The 16,153-nt window shown below is 32.5% G+C and overlaps 1 protein-coding gene across 1 annotated transcript; it reads right to left on the bottom strand.

Moving 5' to 3' along the window:
* Positions 1–5,274: 5,274 nt before the first annotated feature.
* LOC132058352 (21 kDa protein-like) lies at positions 5,275–6,219 on the bottom strand. Its single transcript, XM_059450887.1, has one exon. It carries the CDS (start codon positions 6,101–6,103, stop codon positions 5,483–5,485), a length of 621 nt encoding a protein of 206 aa, XP_059306870.1. The 5' UTR covers positions 6,104–6,219; the 3' UTR covers positions 5,275–5,482.
* Between the last annotated feature and the right edge of the window lie 9,934 nt (positions 6,220–16,153).

Raw genomic sequence — 16,153 nt, 5'->3', positions numbered from 1 at the left:
ACAAACTGTATTTAATTCGGTTAATCACTGTTCTTTTGTAAGCAGGGATGTCATCTTCCAAGAAGATGTGTTCCCTTTTCTTCAACCCTCTACCAGGAGTGCTACACAGCCCACTTCTTCCATCTTTGGTGATATTATATTAGATAGTGATGATTATGAAGATATTATCATCCCCCCCCCCCCAATAGCAGATGCTGATGTTCCTCAGCAGTTTGATGTTCCTATTCCTCATGCTGATCCTTCTCCCGACCTTGCAGCAGCAAATATTTCTATTCCACATATTGCATATCCTCCAGTTGTTCCAGTTGTCTCTTTTAGTACCAGAAGATCAATTAGAGTCCCTAAGCAACCCACATGGATGCAGGACTTTATTGTACAACAACCCTCAACCTGTTCTTGTCAATATCCAATGTCTAACTTTCTGAGTTATATGGCCATGAAGCCTGCTTATGCTTAGTTTCAACTGAGATAGAACCTAAAACATATAGGGAAGCTGCTCAGGATCGCAAATAGGTCAAAGCTATGCAAGAGGAGATTCAGGCCTTAGAGGAAAACGAGACTTGGAGCATTGTTTCTTTACCCTTTGATAAATAGTCCATTGGTCACAAATGGGTATTTAAGATCAAATACAAAGCCTTGCGGTGAAGTTGAGAGGTACAAGGCTCGACTGGTTGCTAAGGGATATACTTAACAGGAGGACCTAGACTACACTGATACATTCACACTTGTGGCTAAAATGGTCACTGTCAGATCTATTATTGCAGTTGCAGCATATCATGGTTGGTACATCTTTCAAATGGATGTCCACAATGCTTTCTTACAAGGTGAGTTGGTTGAAGAGGTGTACATGACCATTCCACAAGGTTTTTCTCACCAGACTGCAAGGCAGGGGGAGACACTAGCTTGCAGGCTTCAAAAGTCCTTATATGAACTGAAACAGGCATCCAAGCAATGGAATCTCAAGCTCATACAAGCTCTCCAGCATTTGGGATTCAATCAAAGTCACTATGACTATTCTCTTTTCAGGAAACAGGAAAACAACAAGCTCTTATTGGTTTTAATCTATGTAGATGACTTGTTAATCACAGGCAATGATGCATATCTTATTGCAAAAACCAGAGCTGATTTGCAAAGGTGTTTCAAGATGAAGGATTTGGGTTAGCTCAAATTCTTCCTTGGTATTGAATTTGCAAGATCTGAGAAAGGGATATATATGAGTCAGAGAAAATCTGCATTGGAGTTAGTTTATGAGCTAGGACTGACAGGATTGAAACCCTCAAGTACTCCACTGAAGCCTAATCAGAAGATGACTTCTATGGATTTTGATGCAATAATTGGATAAGTAGGGACAAATCAGGAGGATACAGCTTTGGCAAATACTGGTGTTTACCAGAGGTTGATAGAAAGACTTTTATATTTGACCATGACAAGATCAGACATTTCTTTTGTTGTCCAAACTCTCAGTCAATATATGCATGCCCCAAAACAATCTCACATGGAAGCAGCTACAAGAGTTGTTAGATAGATCAAGTCTGCACTTGGCCAAGGTATTTTGTTGCCATCAACAGGTGAAGTGAAGTTGATGGCTTAATGTGATGCTGACTAGGGTGCTTGTTTGCAGTCTAGAAAATCAGGTATTTTATCTTTTATGGAGATGCACTGATATCTTGGAAGTAAAATAAAAAAAAATAAAAATAAAAAAAAAGACAGTGGCTAGAAGTTCAGCTGAAGCTGAGTTTAGAAGCATGGCTTCTACAACAGCTGAAGTGGTTTGGTTAGAAGGATTATTTGGTGAACTGGGGGCTGTATTAGAGGAACCAGTGCACATGCTATGTGATAGCAAGGTAGCCATTCAAATAGCAGCAAACCCTATCTTTCATGAACGTACGAAGCACATCAATATTGACTATCACTTCATCTGAGAGAAGGTGAAGGATGGAACCATACAGACCATACATGTGAACTCAAAGGAGCAATTAGCAGATATCTTTGACAAAGGGGTTGGTTAAGGCCCAACATCATCACCTACTGTCCAAGCTTGGTGTGAAGAACATTTTTCTTCCCATCAGCTTGAGGGGGAGTATTGAACCATCGATCAGAGACAATGGATGACACATTGTACATAGTACTAGCTAGAGGACTGAAGTGTAAAGTTAGGAAGTTAGTAACTTACAATTAGTTAACTTGAGTGTTAGATTGGCGAGGGCTTGCATTACAACCCGTCAAGTTAGTTATGGATAGTTGAGTGTATAAATAACTTATCTAGGATATTTTGTACAGATGAATTCATTCTTCACAAATGATCGATTGAATCTAAAGTCAGTTGATGAATTCCTTTCTTCTTTTCTTAACTGCATTTCTCTCAATTGATTCAACGATGATGAAGATGGCTTGAATTCAATATGGTATACTAGACCCTTTATCAAACCATGAGAGTCGTGGCATATTCAAAGTAAATCTTTTTGACACAAAGAAACAAATTGTCAAGAAACAATTTTAAAAAAGGGTATTTATTAACAAGATATCTTTTAATATCTCCGATCCAGCTACCAATTTATGTTGTAAAAGAGTCGTATACGATCTTATTCTTTTATACAATTCTATTCAAACCAAAAGTCCTTGGGCGCTAGAAGAATAATTTTTAGATATTCTAAAGATCACAAGCTAAGAATATTTTTTCACAAGGTATTCCAATTAAAATCTTTGCCCGATATTCATCAAAGCAAATATTTTGGACTCTAGCAAGTGGGAGTACTTTCATGGGTTTGAAAAGAATTGCGTCTTTTGTACTACTACCAAGAATGTATGAACTTTTATTATGTCTTCTTGTTGCTCTCCCATTCTGGTTTACTTCTCAATATACATTTTCAAATTGCCATAAATTAAGTATCTTTACTAGTACTACGAGCGATCCAATGACTTTAAAAATAATTTGCTGCTAAGTTTTTAGGAAGTCAAAGATGCTCATTATAGAAAGTACCGCTCTAATAATATTGATAAAAATGTTTTTCAAATTAATAGCCAACACAAACTATTATTCTCAAAAAATATGTTTCCAAAAAATATTTCTAACAAAAAGTACTCTTCAAAATAAAAGGAATTAAGTATAAAGTTCCGCTACGATCATTTGCTATTGGAACAAGGATAGACGGTTCAGAATGATAAATGGTTCATTATGTGGATATGTATATTTCCTAATTGGATACACTTTTCAGTTGAACTGTAGACTTAGCCAATGCTCTTCCGACATCACAATCAACTTTATGCAAGAGGCCAAGAGGGCATATGCGCACGCCCCACCTCATCAAGTTGAGATGTGAAAGGTTTAGAGAGAGAAAAGAGAGGAAGTTACATTTGCCGTTGGGCCAAAAATAGTTGTAATTTGTTTTGTTAAAAAATACTTATAGTTGCTATCCAGTGTACATATATTATATATTGCTTATATCTATATTGTACATATATAAGTGATTCTGTTGGGCAGGAGGTTATTTAAGTTAATTTTCCAAAAAATATGGTCACACCCTAAGCATCAACTACAACAGCTTGAGTAGGACTGTTATAAAGACACAATTTTACAAAAGGCATACCGATATAATGATGGTCGTTGTTGTTAAAGAAAACTTGATTATTATAGTGAAATATTATTACAGAGAATGACTGTTTTAGAGAGGTCAGATCCTATTAAACTATCTTGAACTTGCTTATAGAAAAATTTAAATTAAAGTTTCTTGAAAAAAAAAATTAAAATGTTATAAGCTAACAGCGCAAGAAGTATTTATGCAGTTGGATCTTAAGGTGTTGCCTATAGCTAGCAATCCAGGTTTATTAACTTATAAATGAAAGATAAATTGTTATACTCTCTCCGTCCCAAAAAATTGTCTTAGTTTAACTTGTTATGTAGCTTTAAGAAAAAGCGAACTCTTTTTAAATGTATATCCGAACAAGTCTCATATATTGTGAAACATTGTAGAATCATCTCATAAAATTAAATTATTTCTAAATATAAAAATGTCCAATCTTTTTGGGACAAACTAAGGAGGAAAGCAAGACGATCTTTTTGGAACGGAGGGAGTATTATTTTACATTATCGAATCACTTAAAATATAATTATGTATTTGAAATATAAAAAATAACTTGAAAATAATACAAGTAACCTACTGAGTCAGGTTAATTAAATCGCATTAAATTCATTTATTAGTTGAATAACATACTCCCTCCGTTTCAATTTATATGAACCCATTTGACTGGACACGACATTTAAAAAAGAGGGAAGACTTTTGAAACTTGTGGTTCAAAATAAGCCTTGAAAATTTGTGTGGCTGTACAGAATCATTCTTAAAGTGAATTTGTTTTCAAATTAAGAAAACGGTCATTCATTTTGACATGAACTAAAAAAAAAAATAGGTTCAAACACATTAAAACATATGTTTTTTTAACATGTGACAGGAGGAGAATGGATATAACGGTTCCGTACTTGTTTCACTCGATGGGACCATGCAAACCCAATCATTGGTGTTGCCACAATTTTAGCTCGCTCCCTCCGTGTTGTCCAGCCCAACAACTCACTCATAGATGAAGGTTAAATTAATTAAGTTTTGGTATGAACTTAGATATAGGTTCTTTTAAGTTTTTAAAATAAAATTTACCTACTTAGATATTATGTAAAAATTATATAACTTACAATAGTTGATAATTCAAAATAGTAATAAAAAAGTATTCTCTCCGGTTCATAATAAGTGTTACTCCTAAAAAATAGGTAATTTATCTAAATACCCTTCATAGAAAATTGAAGTAATTTTAAAAGACTTCTAAATAAGGGCAAATTTAAAAAATAAAGTTAATTCTTTCTTGATTATGTAAATGGACACTTATTTTAGATCAAAATGAAAATCCTAAAAGACCACTTATTGTGAACCGAAGGGTGTATTTGCAAAACCTTTAGTGAAAAAACACTCATTTGACTCTCCAAATTATGGTACTTCCTTCATTTCAATTCAAGTGTTTTACTCTTTTCTTTTACTCCGTTAAAAAAAACAATGTTATTTACTATATTTAATAACTCTTTAATTCTAACATTCTACATGGCTTGTTTAAGATTACAAAATTCCCAAAATATTTTGATACATTATGTACATCTTTAATTTAAAACCACAAGATTTAAAAGTCTCTCCTATTTTCTTAAATTTCGTACTTAATCAAATTAAGATATTTAAATTGTAGGAATAATTGTGTCACGTAAAGTGGAAAATGTGGAGTAATAGATCTTCAAAGATATACTCTTGATGCACCGTGTATCATTCAGGAAATTGGAGTAACTTTTTACAGATATGCATATGCATGGAACATTTTCATTTAAGAAATTCATCTGAAACAGATATCTTATCTATTACAGCAATCAACTAAGCATGGACTGATAAGTACATTTTTTCTATAAAAAAGATTAACGCCGTATAGTATATATATATAAAATTGTCGTTTAACTTTAGCCGTGAAGAGCAGCAAGGCTATTGATCAAAGCCAAGGAATTACTCGTCAAATGTGCAACTTCAAGAATCTTTCCCCTCACAACAGTCTTAACTTTCCCATTCATGACTTTTCCCCCAAACCCCTCAGTGCATGTATCCTCATCCGTCAAGGCAGCACTAACCCAAGTTTGTATATCATTCATTTTAAGGTCAAAATCTTTTCCCTTTAGCTCCTTCATTTCCCCCAAAGATTTCCTCAATTCATCGACTGCGTCACTTAATTCCTCGACGCAGTCGCGCATGGCACCGACCTCTCTCGAGGTCATGCCTTGGCCATGCGCCAACTTCAACATCATAGCGGATGTTGATTGGGCTGTTTCGAGACAGATAGTGAGGGATTCATTGGCTAGAAGTTGAGGGGAAACTCCAATAGCAGTTGAACGTCTTGATAATGAACTGAAACAAAGGTTTGGATAAGTTGTAGACTTACAAGATGTTTTTATAAACTCCGTATTTGTTTCTCCCGAAGCTGGCCTTGCCGCTGAAACTGGGTCCAAGTAATTAGAAGACGTGATCAAGGCAACTAAAATAAGAAAAACAGTAAGAAAATGGCTATGGATATAGTGAGTAGCTTCCATCTCTCTTAATTTAATTTCTCTAAGCCTTTTTGTTTTTGTTTGTCTATCAATAACTATAAAGTTATTTGAGTAGTGATGAATTTAGGGATGCAGGATTCTGAATTTATAGAAAAACTTTGTGGGTAAAGAGGGATAGGGAAATGAACTTGTACACTTCAAATTAAATGACAAAAAAAGGTTAATTTTCTTCCGGTCCTTCGCCTTAGTTCATGTATGTGCCTCTGGCGTGCTGAGAAGGACACTTCTTGTAGGACCTAGGCTCTTGTTTGCATGGTGGGGTCGCACGTAGGGGTAGGCATAATTTGTACAAATCCGAAACACAAACAAATATTCAAATTTTTAGAATTCTCTACTTTGAATTTTAAAATTTTTCAAATTCCGGATGGATTTTGGATTTCCAGATATCCCAAATTATACTCCCTCCGTCCCCAATTTATGTGAAAGTGTTTGACTGGGCACGAAATGTAAGAATGAAATGAAGACTTTTGAAACTTGTGCTCTAAAATAAGTCTTATATAGTTGTGTGACTATAAATCATCTCATTAAGGGTACAATGAGAAGCTTAAAGCTAAATCATTACTCCCTCCGTCCAATAATAAGTGTTGCCTTAGCCAAAAAAATTTGTCCCTTAATAAGTGTCACCTTAGGAAACCAAGACATAAATTGGCTGGTTAAAGTAACATATAAATTATTATTGAAAAAGCCAGATAGTAACTTGGTATTGTTGGATTCCCAATATCAAAAGGATTACTACTTATGCATGCTCTAATCAAGAGGAAAAAATAATTTATTTTTATTATATATCAGTAGTTTAGTAAAATTTCGCATTGCATTATTGATTTCTTAATATACGTATTTTTGGCTAAGGTGACACTTATTATGGGACGGAGTAAGTACTAAAAATATTAAAAGATATCATTCTTTTTGGATTAACTAAAAAGTAAAGACTGTCACATAAATTGGGACAGAGAGAATACCTAATATTTATCCCTGTCTAGTTTCATATATACCCAATATTAAGTTCTAGTTTCATATATACCCAATATTAAGTTCAATAACCTACTAAACCAATCAATATTTCTATTATATAGAAATGTGGTAAAGGGACTAACACAGCTTCCCATGATTGTACCGTGGGCTTTAAAAATTATACACGCAATGAATGTTTATACCATAAGTTATATAAATTGTACAGTTCAACTAATTATTTTTATATCCCACATAGACATATGTCATAGTACTTAATATTTATTCCCTTCTCATATATAGACGTATATCTTCAAATTTAATTCTCCGACACATTTATTTCCTCCGTACACTTTTACTTATTTACTTTTGACTTTTCACGTTTTTGCTGAATATTTATTTTCTTCCCATGTATGCATTTCAATTTTAATTATCCGACACATATTTATTTTCTCCGTGCACTTTTATTTGTTCACTTTTGACTTTTCACGTTATTTAAGAATTAATAAATGAAGCATATCTTCCGTCCCATATTTCTTGGCCACATTACTTGACTTTTCTCGTTCTTTAAGAGTTAATAAATAAAGTACTCTCTTCGTCCCATATTACTTGGCCACATTACTATACTTGACTTTTCACGTTCTTTAAGAATTAATAAAAATGAAGCATTCCCTTCGTCCATATTATTTGGCCACATACTAAAAATATATGTCTATTTTTCTATTCTATATTTTTCTTCTTTTCTATTTCTAATATATCTAAGTGTAAAGAGAGGACTAACACAGCAATAGAAATTTGTACCACAAGATATATAAATTGTACATTTTAACCAACTACTTTTTTATCCCACGTGGTCATATGTCATAGTACTGAATATTTATCTCTTCTCATGTATACACGTATGCACTTCAAATTTAATTCTCCGACACATTTATTTCCTTCGTGCACTAATACTTGTTGGCCACATTACTAAAAATATATGTTTATTTTCTGTTCTATATTTTTCTTCTTTTTTATTTCTAATATATCTAAGTGTGAAGAGAGGACTAACACAGCAATAGAAATTTGTACCACAAGCTATATAAATTGTACATATTAACCAACTACTTTTTTATCCCACATGGTCATATGTCATAGTACTGAATATTTATCTTTTCTCATGTATACACGTATGCACTTCAAATTTAATTCGCCGACACATTTATTTCCTCCGTGCACTTATACTTGTTAACTTTTGACTTTTCAAGTTCTTTAAGAATTAATAAATGAAGTACTCCCTCCATTCCATATTACTTGGCCACATTACTATACTATTTTTTTACTGAATATTTATTCTCTGCTCATGTATACAAGTATGCATTTCAATTTTAATTGCATTTCAATTTTAATTGTCCGGCATATATTTATTTCGTCCGTGCACTTTTACTTGTTCATAAATGAAGTACTCAATATTACTAAAAATATATGTCCAAATTACTTGTTCATTTACAGAACCAAAATAAAATTAATTAAATGTTTTACATCTTATCCTCTTCGTCCCATATTACTTGGCCACATTACTAAAAATATATGTCCAAATTACTTGTTCATTTAAAAAATCAAGATAAAATTATAAGATAAAATTAATTAAATATGTCCCATCTTACCCTCAGTAATAAATGTTCTTGAAAATAGTCAATTTTGATTAGAATTTATTTATTGGAGAGAGATAGGGGTAAGATAGTAAAATACATCTTTTACTTCTGATTTCTTAACGAGCGTGCAAAAGGGAAAGTGACAAGTAATATTGGATAGAGAAAATATATGTTTTACCATATTATTCATATTTATTGGTATAAGTCTCAATAGCCTTCGAAAATAATTTGAAAATGAGTAATTAAAGGGTAAAACTAATAATAAGAACACACAAATATTCACTCATTAATTCTATGGAAATTAATGGCCACTTTCCTTCTGCATGATTCTCCTCACTCTTCTTGTGTTGCCTAGCTTGATAGTCGCCATGATAAATAAAGGAATACAAGAAAAAGGATGATATGTATACAAATATATATGCCTATAATATATCGTAGTCGTTATCTTTATACACAATCAACATAATTGAAGTTCATACTAATTAATAATTACCATATTAGTTTCTTTCTCTTGATATGTTAACGTAGACAAGTACAAATAAATAGAGGGAGTGATTTTTATCTCCGTTTTTCTTCTTTGTCAATACTTTAAACGTGAAGAGATGACGAACAATAGCAATGCAAATTTGTACCAAAAGTTATTTTAATTCTCCACACATAACTTGTTCACTTTTGACTTTTCACGTTCTTTTGAGAATTAATAAATAAAGTATACTATATTTTATCATAATATCCATATTTATTGGTGTATAGTCTCAATAGCCTCAGAAAATGATTTGAAAATGAATAATTAATGTGAAGGGTAAAATAAAAAGAAGATTTTTTTTTTCTTGATATGTTAACGTCGACAAGTAAAAGTGAAGGGAGAGAGTGACTTTTATCCCTGTTTTCCTTTATTGTCAATGCTTTACTTATTTACTCTCCTTTCGCCTCTCGTTATTGTTTTCTTTATATTTTCATTTTTAATTAAAATTTGGTGATTAATGATATAACATATATCTTTCTAATTTTGATTTCTTTGTAACAATTTGTTTTATCTATAATTGTTAACATAAAAAATTATAATATATTTTTTAATTAATTTAATAAAAATATTTTATTAGTTTTGCTTTTAAAAAATTCAATATATACAACAATGGTTCTTATATTTGGATCTGAACAGTTACTTAATTGAAATGGATATCAACCTATCGGTATACATATAAAATATTAAAGAATTTAAAAGAAAAAATTTAGAATCAAAATATTAATTTTCCCTCATATTCTTACTAATTTTCTTTTACATCGATGAACAACTTTCATTGTCATGATAATGAGAAAAAAGTCCGACTCTTTCCATCTCAAAGACTTAATTCCATCAACTCCATTTTTTAATTATAACTAAAGTGATGGTACATAAAATACATTTTGTATATGTTGCTATATATAATAACAATTACAATATTTTTAAAAGTTATTTTCAAAATACAAACCTTAAAGACTGGCTAATTAAAATGAATAGACATGTTCAGCCCGTGCATCGCACTGGCATGTATTGCTAGTACTATACATATTAGGCTACTGAATTGTGCAAAATAATATGCATTCACTGTGGTCGATCATAAAATATTTTCCATTGTCTTTGAGGAGTTGTGGCACTATCTATTTAAGGAAGCATATTAATTAAATATTGTGTTCAAATCACACAAAGTCTATTAAGATTGAGTGGTGGTTGACTTGAATATTACTATAAAAAAAAAAACAGAAATTAGCACGGACAGATTATGTAGTTAAAATTCGCCACTAAGTAGGATTAACAACGGATTTTATAGAATATCATGAAAATTTCAGCTACGAGCAATTTAGCAATGAATTAGCGATGAAGTTCATAGCTAATTTTAATTTTTTATTAAAAATATGATGTATATGGTTATAGTTCAACTATGTTTGAACTGGTTAATTTGAGGAGTAACTTTGTGATTTTTCTTCTAGGTTGTCATAAAACTTTCTGTTTGGACATAATTTTACTATATTTGAACTTATTTATTCCCAGGTCTTAATGCTTCTTTTGCTAGGAATTAACTTCCTTGATAATGGCTTCATTCCTTGCATGAATATTTTATTTAATCTGGATGATTATGGTGAGAATAAGAAATTGTTAAGACAATTTGACATGCATACTTTATTTTGATGTTCATTTCCGTAAGAAGAAGAAAAAAACAGCTCAATTTATCGGCCTAAACTCGAAAATCCAAAATAACCAAATTGATCAATCTGAAATCAAACTAATAAAATTAAATTTGAACTGCAATTTTAACGAATCCAAAATCTAGAAAATCAAAGGCTAGAACGTTCACCCAGGTCTGATGCATGATAAAAAATACTCCATCCGTTTCGATTTATGCGAACCTTTTTAGAGTACGAAGGTCAAACTTTATAACTTTGACCTTAAATTTTGACATAAATTTTTTAAGTTTGTAACAATAAAATTTATATATTTAGAAACTACAGTAAAAGTATTATAAATCATGATAATTTATAATTAAAATAATTTTTTTAAAAATGTAAGCAAAGCATGATCAAAGAACTACTTTGTAGACTCCCCAAATAATAAAGGATTCACATAAATTGAAACAGAAGAAGTAATTAAACTCATCAGGTAGGTAAAGATAATACGTCAGCATACATATTAGTATATGATAAACTGTGACGGCTAAATTAAAAGTTCAAGTAATGAGTCTCACATTGTCGTTAGTTAATTGGCTATTCAAGTGACCTAATTTGACGTTGTTAAACCAAATTGGTTGCTAAAGTTGATCTGGCTTTGGTCCTTAAAAGAAGATTACACGTCGGCTATCGCTAACGTCGACAATGCCCCTATCGGCAGATGGAACAAAGAGAGCTATTTATTTTATCAGCTCGGATTGCTGAATGGGATCCAAACGTTAATTTACAACTCCAATGGATGTTTTATTTTCAGTTGTACTTGAAACTTGTGTCACTTTTCATGCTACTATCACATGTATCAACTTCATTCGGTTAGAGTGCATGTGCAATTTCCTTCGAGAATTATAGCGTCAAGCTTATTTTTCCCCTAAAAATACTTATTTTTTCAATAAGTGTTTATTTTTAAAAAGTGAAGATTCTACAAGCCTTTTGGAGAAAATAAGTGTTTTGGGAAAGTAAGTAGCCTGAGCTTTTTCTAAGCCTAAAAAAGTTCTTGCCCAAAAGCACATTTTTGAAAAGTAGTTTTGAGAAAAATACACATAGAAACACTTTTTAAAAGCTTTATCAAACACTAATTGCTACTCAGAAGTACTTTTTAAATTAATTGGTCAAACACAAACTGCTTTTAGCTAAAAGTACTTTTTTGAAAAATACTTTTAAAAAAAATATTTTTTAAAATAAATTATTTTTAGAAGCTTGGCCAAACAGGCTATTAATCTCTTTAAGAATCGATAACCGAATTGGTATTCCATATGCTTGGGGAGAAAAATAGCGCACCGGCTGAATCTCAAACTCTCGTATAGCCTCTTAAAACTAAATTAAAACAAACTTGATAAATATTTTCTTCGTTTGGTAACTGGCATGAAATTTGGACTCCTTTTACTATCATCTCTATCTCTTAATACTCTTTTAAGTCAAATTTCTAGTAGAGTGATTCCACTTTAATGGGTCCTATTCAGTGCAAATTTAAATTATTCGGGCTAATAGGTACCAGATACCAAAGGGTTAAGCAAACAATAAAGAAAAATTTACAGCGCATAACTACCTCTAAGACTTATTTATTAGTAATAACTATCTTTTTTTTAAAATTATTTTTGGTAGCTTAATTATTTATCAAATTACCATCTATAACTTATTTTTGAATCGCAGAACGTATTTTCCTAAAAAATAGCCTCTCTCCCACTTACCCACAATCTTTTTTTTTTTTCAAATATTTTTCTCCACATTTTCAATTCACAACCGTATTTTACTCCCATTATTCTTCACCATAATTAATACGATTTCTTCTTCTTCCTTATCATTACCCAATCTCTACAGATAACTAATTTTCGTTATGTTATTTGTTGTATTTCTCTTCAATTGTTCATAAATTTTATCATCTTTACCTTCACTTTTCATTCAATTTTTTTTTTTTTTTAATAATTTCAGCCATTGTTAGAGTATCTTCAACAAGCTCTAACTCTCCATTTTAATGGCCAAGCAAAAATAAACCAGTGGCAACAAGAAAAGCAGTGGAGGATCTCCAGCCAATGGCCGAAGCTCAGCCATTCGTTTGCTAAATCTCCACGCATAGGCCGAAATAAGAGGAAAATCCTTCTTATATTTGCTAATCATATGGTGTTATTTATCTTATGAGTGATGAAGAATAGTATTGATTATAGCAATATGATATTGTAGCATCATCTAGGAGTAAGAGAACAGGTTGTTGTTGTAGAAACACCATTGATGAGAGTTGTGGAGCTTCATGCCCACTAAGTGTTTGTAAAATGTTTCAGTGTATTTCTGTGTATCAACAAACAATATATCTAATTTTTCAGTATATTTCAGTGTATTATTTCGCTACATTTAAATGTTTTTATCTTTTTTTTTTTTTGGTGTAGAGCCTATTTTTACTCCACTTGTTTTCACGATTTTTGTATTTCGCTGTGTTTCAAAGTATTTCTGTATTTTGTATTTCTAATTTATTGAAATAGTTTCTGACATATTTCATTGTATTCCATTGTATATACGCATACCACAACTTTATATTTCTTAAACAATCAACCATATTTCATTTTATTCACGTATAAGATATTTTTCTATATTTGGAAGTTTTCAGATCTTTAGTGGTTTTTGAATTCAAAAAGTTTTGATTGTGATAAAAGTTGAGAGAGATTCGTGAGCTGTTATAGAACGCATGAAATATGATTGATTTAATTTAACTTACCATTTAAAAAGAAAAAGAAGAATTTGTTAAAAAAATATAGCCTATTTTTACTCAACTCGATTTTGTATTTCCGTGTATTTCATCGTATTTCAAAAATCTGTTTCCATAAGTAGCCCGATTTCACCGGAGCATGTTTATCGTTCAATCGTATTTCTCTATATTTCAAAAAAACAGAAATACACGCGTTTTTAAAGAAAAGTACCTACGCTTGGTAATTTTGCATTTTATAGTTATATCTAGTTGGAAGCCAATAAAATATAGCTATTTATGTAAGTTTCACAACAATAAAATATCAACAGAAATCCAAAATATCCATCTTCTCTGAATTTGAGAGTCACATGTGGAAGTCCAAATTCTCTTAAGATGTAATTCTGTGTTCAAACGGAATCTGCAATCCTAAGTGTCCTCGCTGGAAAATATGATATTAACGTCAATCAATTGTTTAAGCCATATTAGAATTTAGAGCGTTCATAGGGGGTGATATAAGTTGTGCTTTCACCAAAAAATATATGAGGGACCTGGTTGTTTACCGGTTCCCTGATGCAGTGCAGTAAGTAAATAACACAGGATATTATCGTGAAAAACTCTTTGCTCAAGGGATTAAAAACCACGACCTACCACGTAGCATTTCAACTCCACTACACCGAGCAACTTCATATTACAACTCTTGCAATATAGGAATTAACTCACATAATCCCTCCACCCTTACAGTACGCCTATTGCAAGGAACTTTTGACTACCTTTAGCCAAGCCAACTAATACACCTAGACTAACTCTAGCCTAGTGTACCACTCAAACGCTTGTGAAGATGCACTTTCTACAAGCAGCCTTTAAAAGTTCAACACTATTTGACTACTTCCATCCAAACACACTAATACACCTTCATGAGTAACTCTAGCCAAGAGTACCACTCAATAGAATGAAGGTAAACTGCCTATGCATAACTACTGAGAATTCAGAGTACCTATAACAGCTTCCTCATGAGAAGAGTAGGTTTACAGGTTTAAGAACAAAAGAACATAAACTTAACACTCCTAGGACTTAACACAACTTCAGTTGTAGGAGAACAACTCCTTGGATTTGTTGAAGCTTTGTTCTTGAACACACCTTGATAGGTGGAGGCTTGCACTTTTAGATCTGAACAATTTTTGGATTTTGCAAGAACCAAATCTTCACTTTAGCATGATGTTTGAATATGTAGAGGAAGAGTGAAAGTGACAGCCCATAAAGCAACTCTGTTGTTGTATGTTGCTCTGTTGTACTGCTACAATGACATCAACTTTACAATTGTAGAGTTGACTGTACGACACTTCAGGAGATCTGGTCTTTCTATCATCGTAACTGGTTCCTTGAGTAGTTTTGACAAATCATCAAAATGCCAAAACACAAGGTAGCATGGCTTATCAGGGGGATCGAATACGGTACATCACAGCATTTTGCTACTATAGAAGTCGAAGGCTTCATAGTGTTGCTCTTAAGCCTTCAGATTTGATTGTCACGTCCTTAGTCTTCAACTAAGCGCACAAACGGCATTTGGCAATTCGCTCACATTCTTACAAAATATACTCATGATCTTGCTATGTAAGACAGCCTAAGACGCTAGGAATTGCTACGGGAATGATAGAAAGAACACAAGAGAATTGCCAAATGAAACTTTGTATTAGAGAGAACTTAAATTGTTTGCTTGATGAGCTACAAATGTAAGACCCCTTATATATACTAGTCGGTTAAGGCTAGTGTATAAATATTAGGTCTTATACAAGTCCATCATATTTACACGGTAAGGGCTATCTCCAAAATTCTCTACAAGGCTAGAAAGTTGCGAGCACTTCTAACAAATCCATAAAGTTCTAAAGTCTTCCAAGAGAAATCTCCATATTTCTCTAGAATCTTCGCATAAGTGCTATCCTTCTTCTTATGTATGTTATGTTTGTGGGCCTGATCAACTGCGGTAAGTCGAAAGAAATAGAAGCAATAAGCTGTTGAAGCTGAGTCAAAAGGAGTACATTGAAAAGGTATTGAAGAGGTTTAGCATGGAGAATGTCAAGCCGGTGAAAACTCCTTTAGCAGATCACTTTAAGAACATCTCGAAGCAACTTAGTCCGAAATCAGATAGAGAAAACACTGAATGGAGAAAGTATTGTATGCATTAGCTATGTGCAGTCTCATGTATGCTATTGTATGTACAAGATCGGATATTTCCCATACAGTGGGAGTTGTGAGCAGATTCATGTCAAATCTTGGTCTAGAACACTTGAATGCCGTGAAGTGGATTTTGAGATACATGTTAGTTGTCACACCCCGACGAGGGGCAACAACCTACACGTCGAATACCACCTGGTGTAGCCGTTACCATGTTGCTTATATAACTGTTATTCAATATAATATGACTTAAAGCACACCTGCACGCAGAAAAGGCCCAAATAGAGAGATATACAATGATCCAACATGTACACACACACATACATATACATATCTATGTACAAGCAAGCCGACCAGGCCGCTATAACATCATGAGCATCATAAAGCCGGCAAGGC

Source organism: Lycium ferocissimum, chromosome 5 (assembly GCF_029784015.1).
Source record: "Lycium ferocissimum isolate CSIRO_LF1 chromosome 5, AGI_CSIRO_Lferr_CH_V1, whole genome shotgun sequence".
Classification (NCBI taxonomy): Eukaryota; Viridiplantae; Streptophyta; class Magnoliopsida; order Solanales; family Solanaceae; genus Lycium; species Lycium ferocissimum.
The sequence above is the reverse complement of the archived record's forward strand: the minus strand, read 5'-3'. Positions and strand labels throughout refer to the sequence as shown.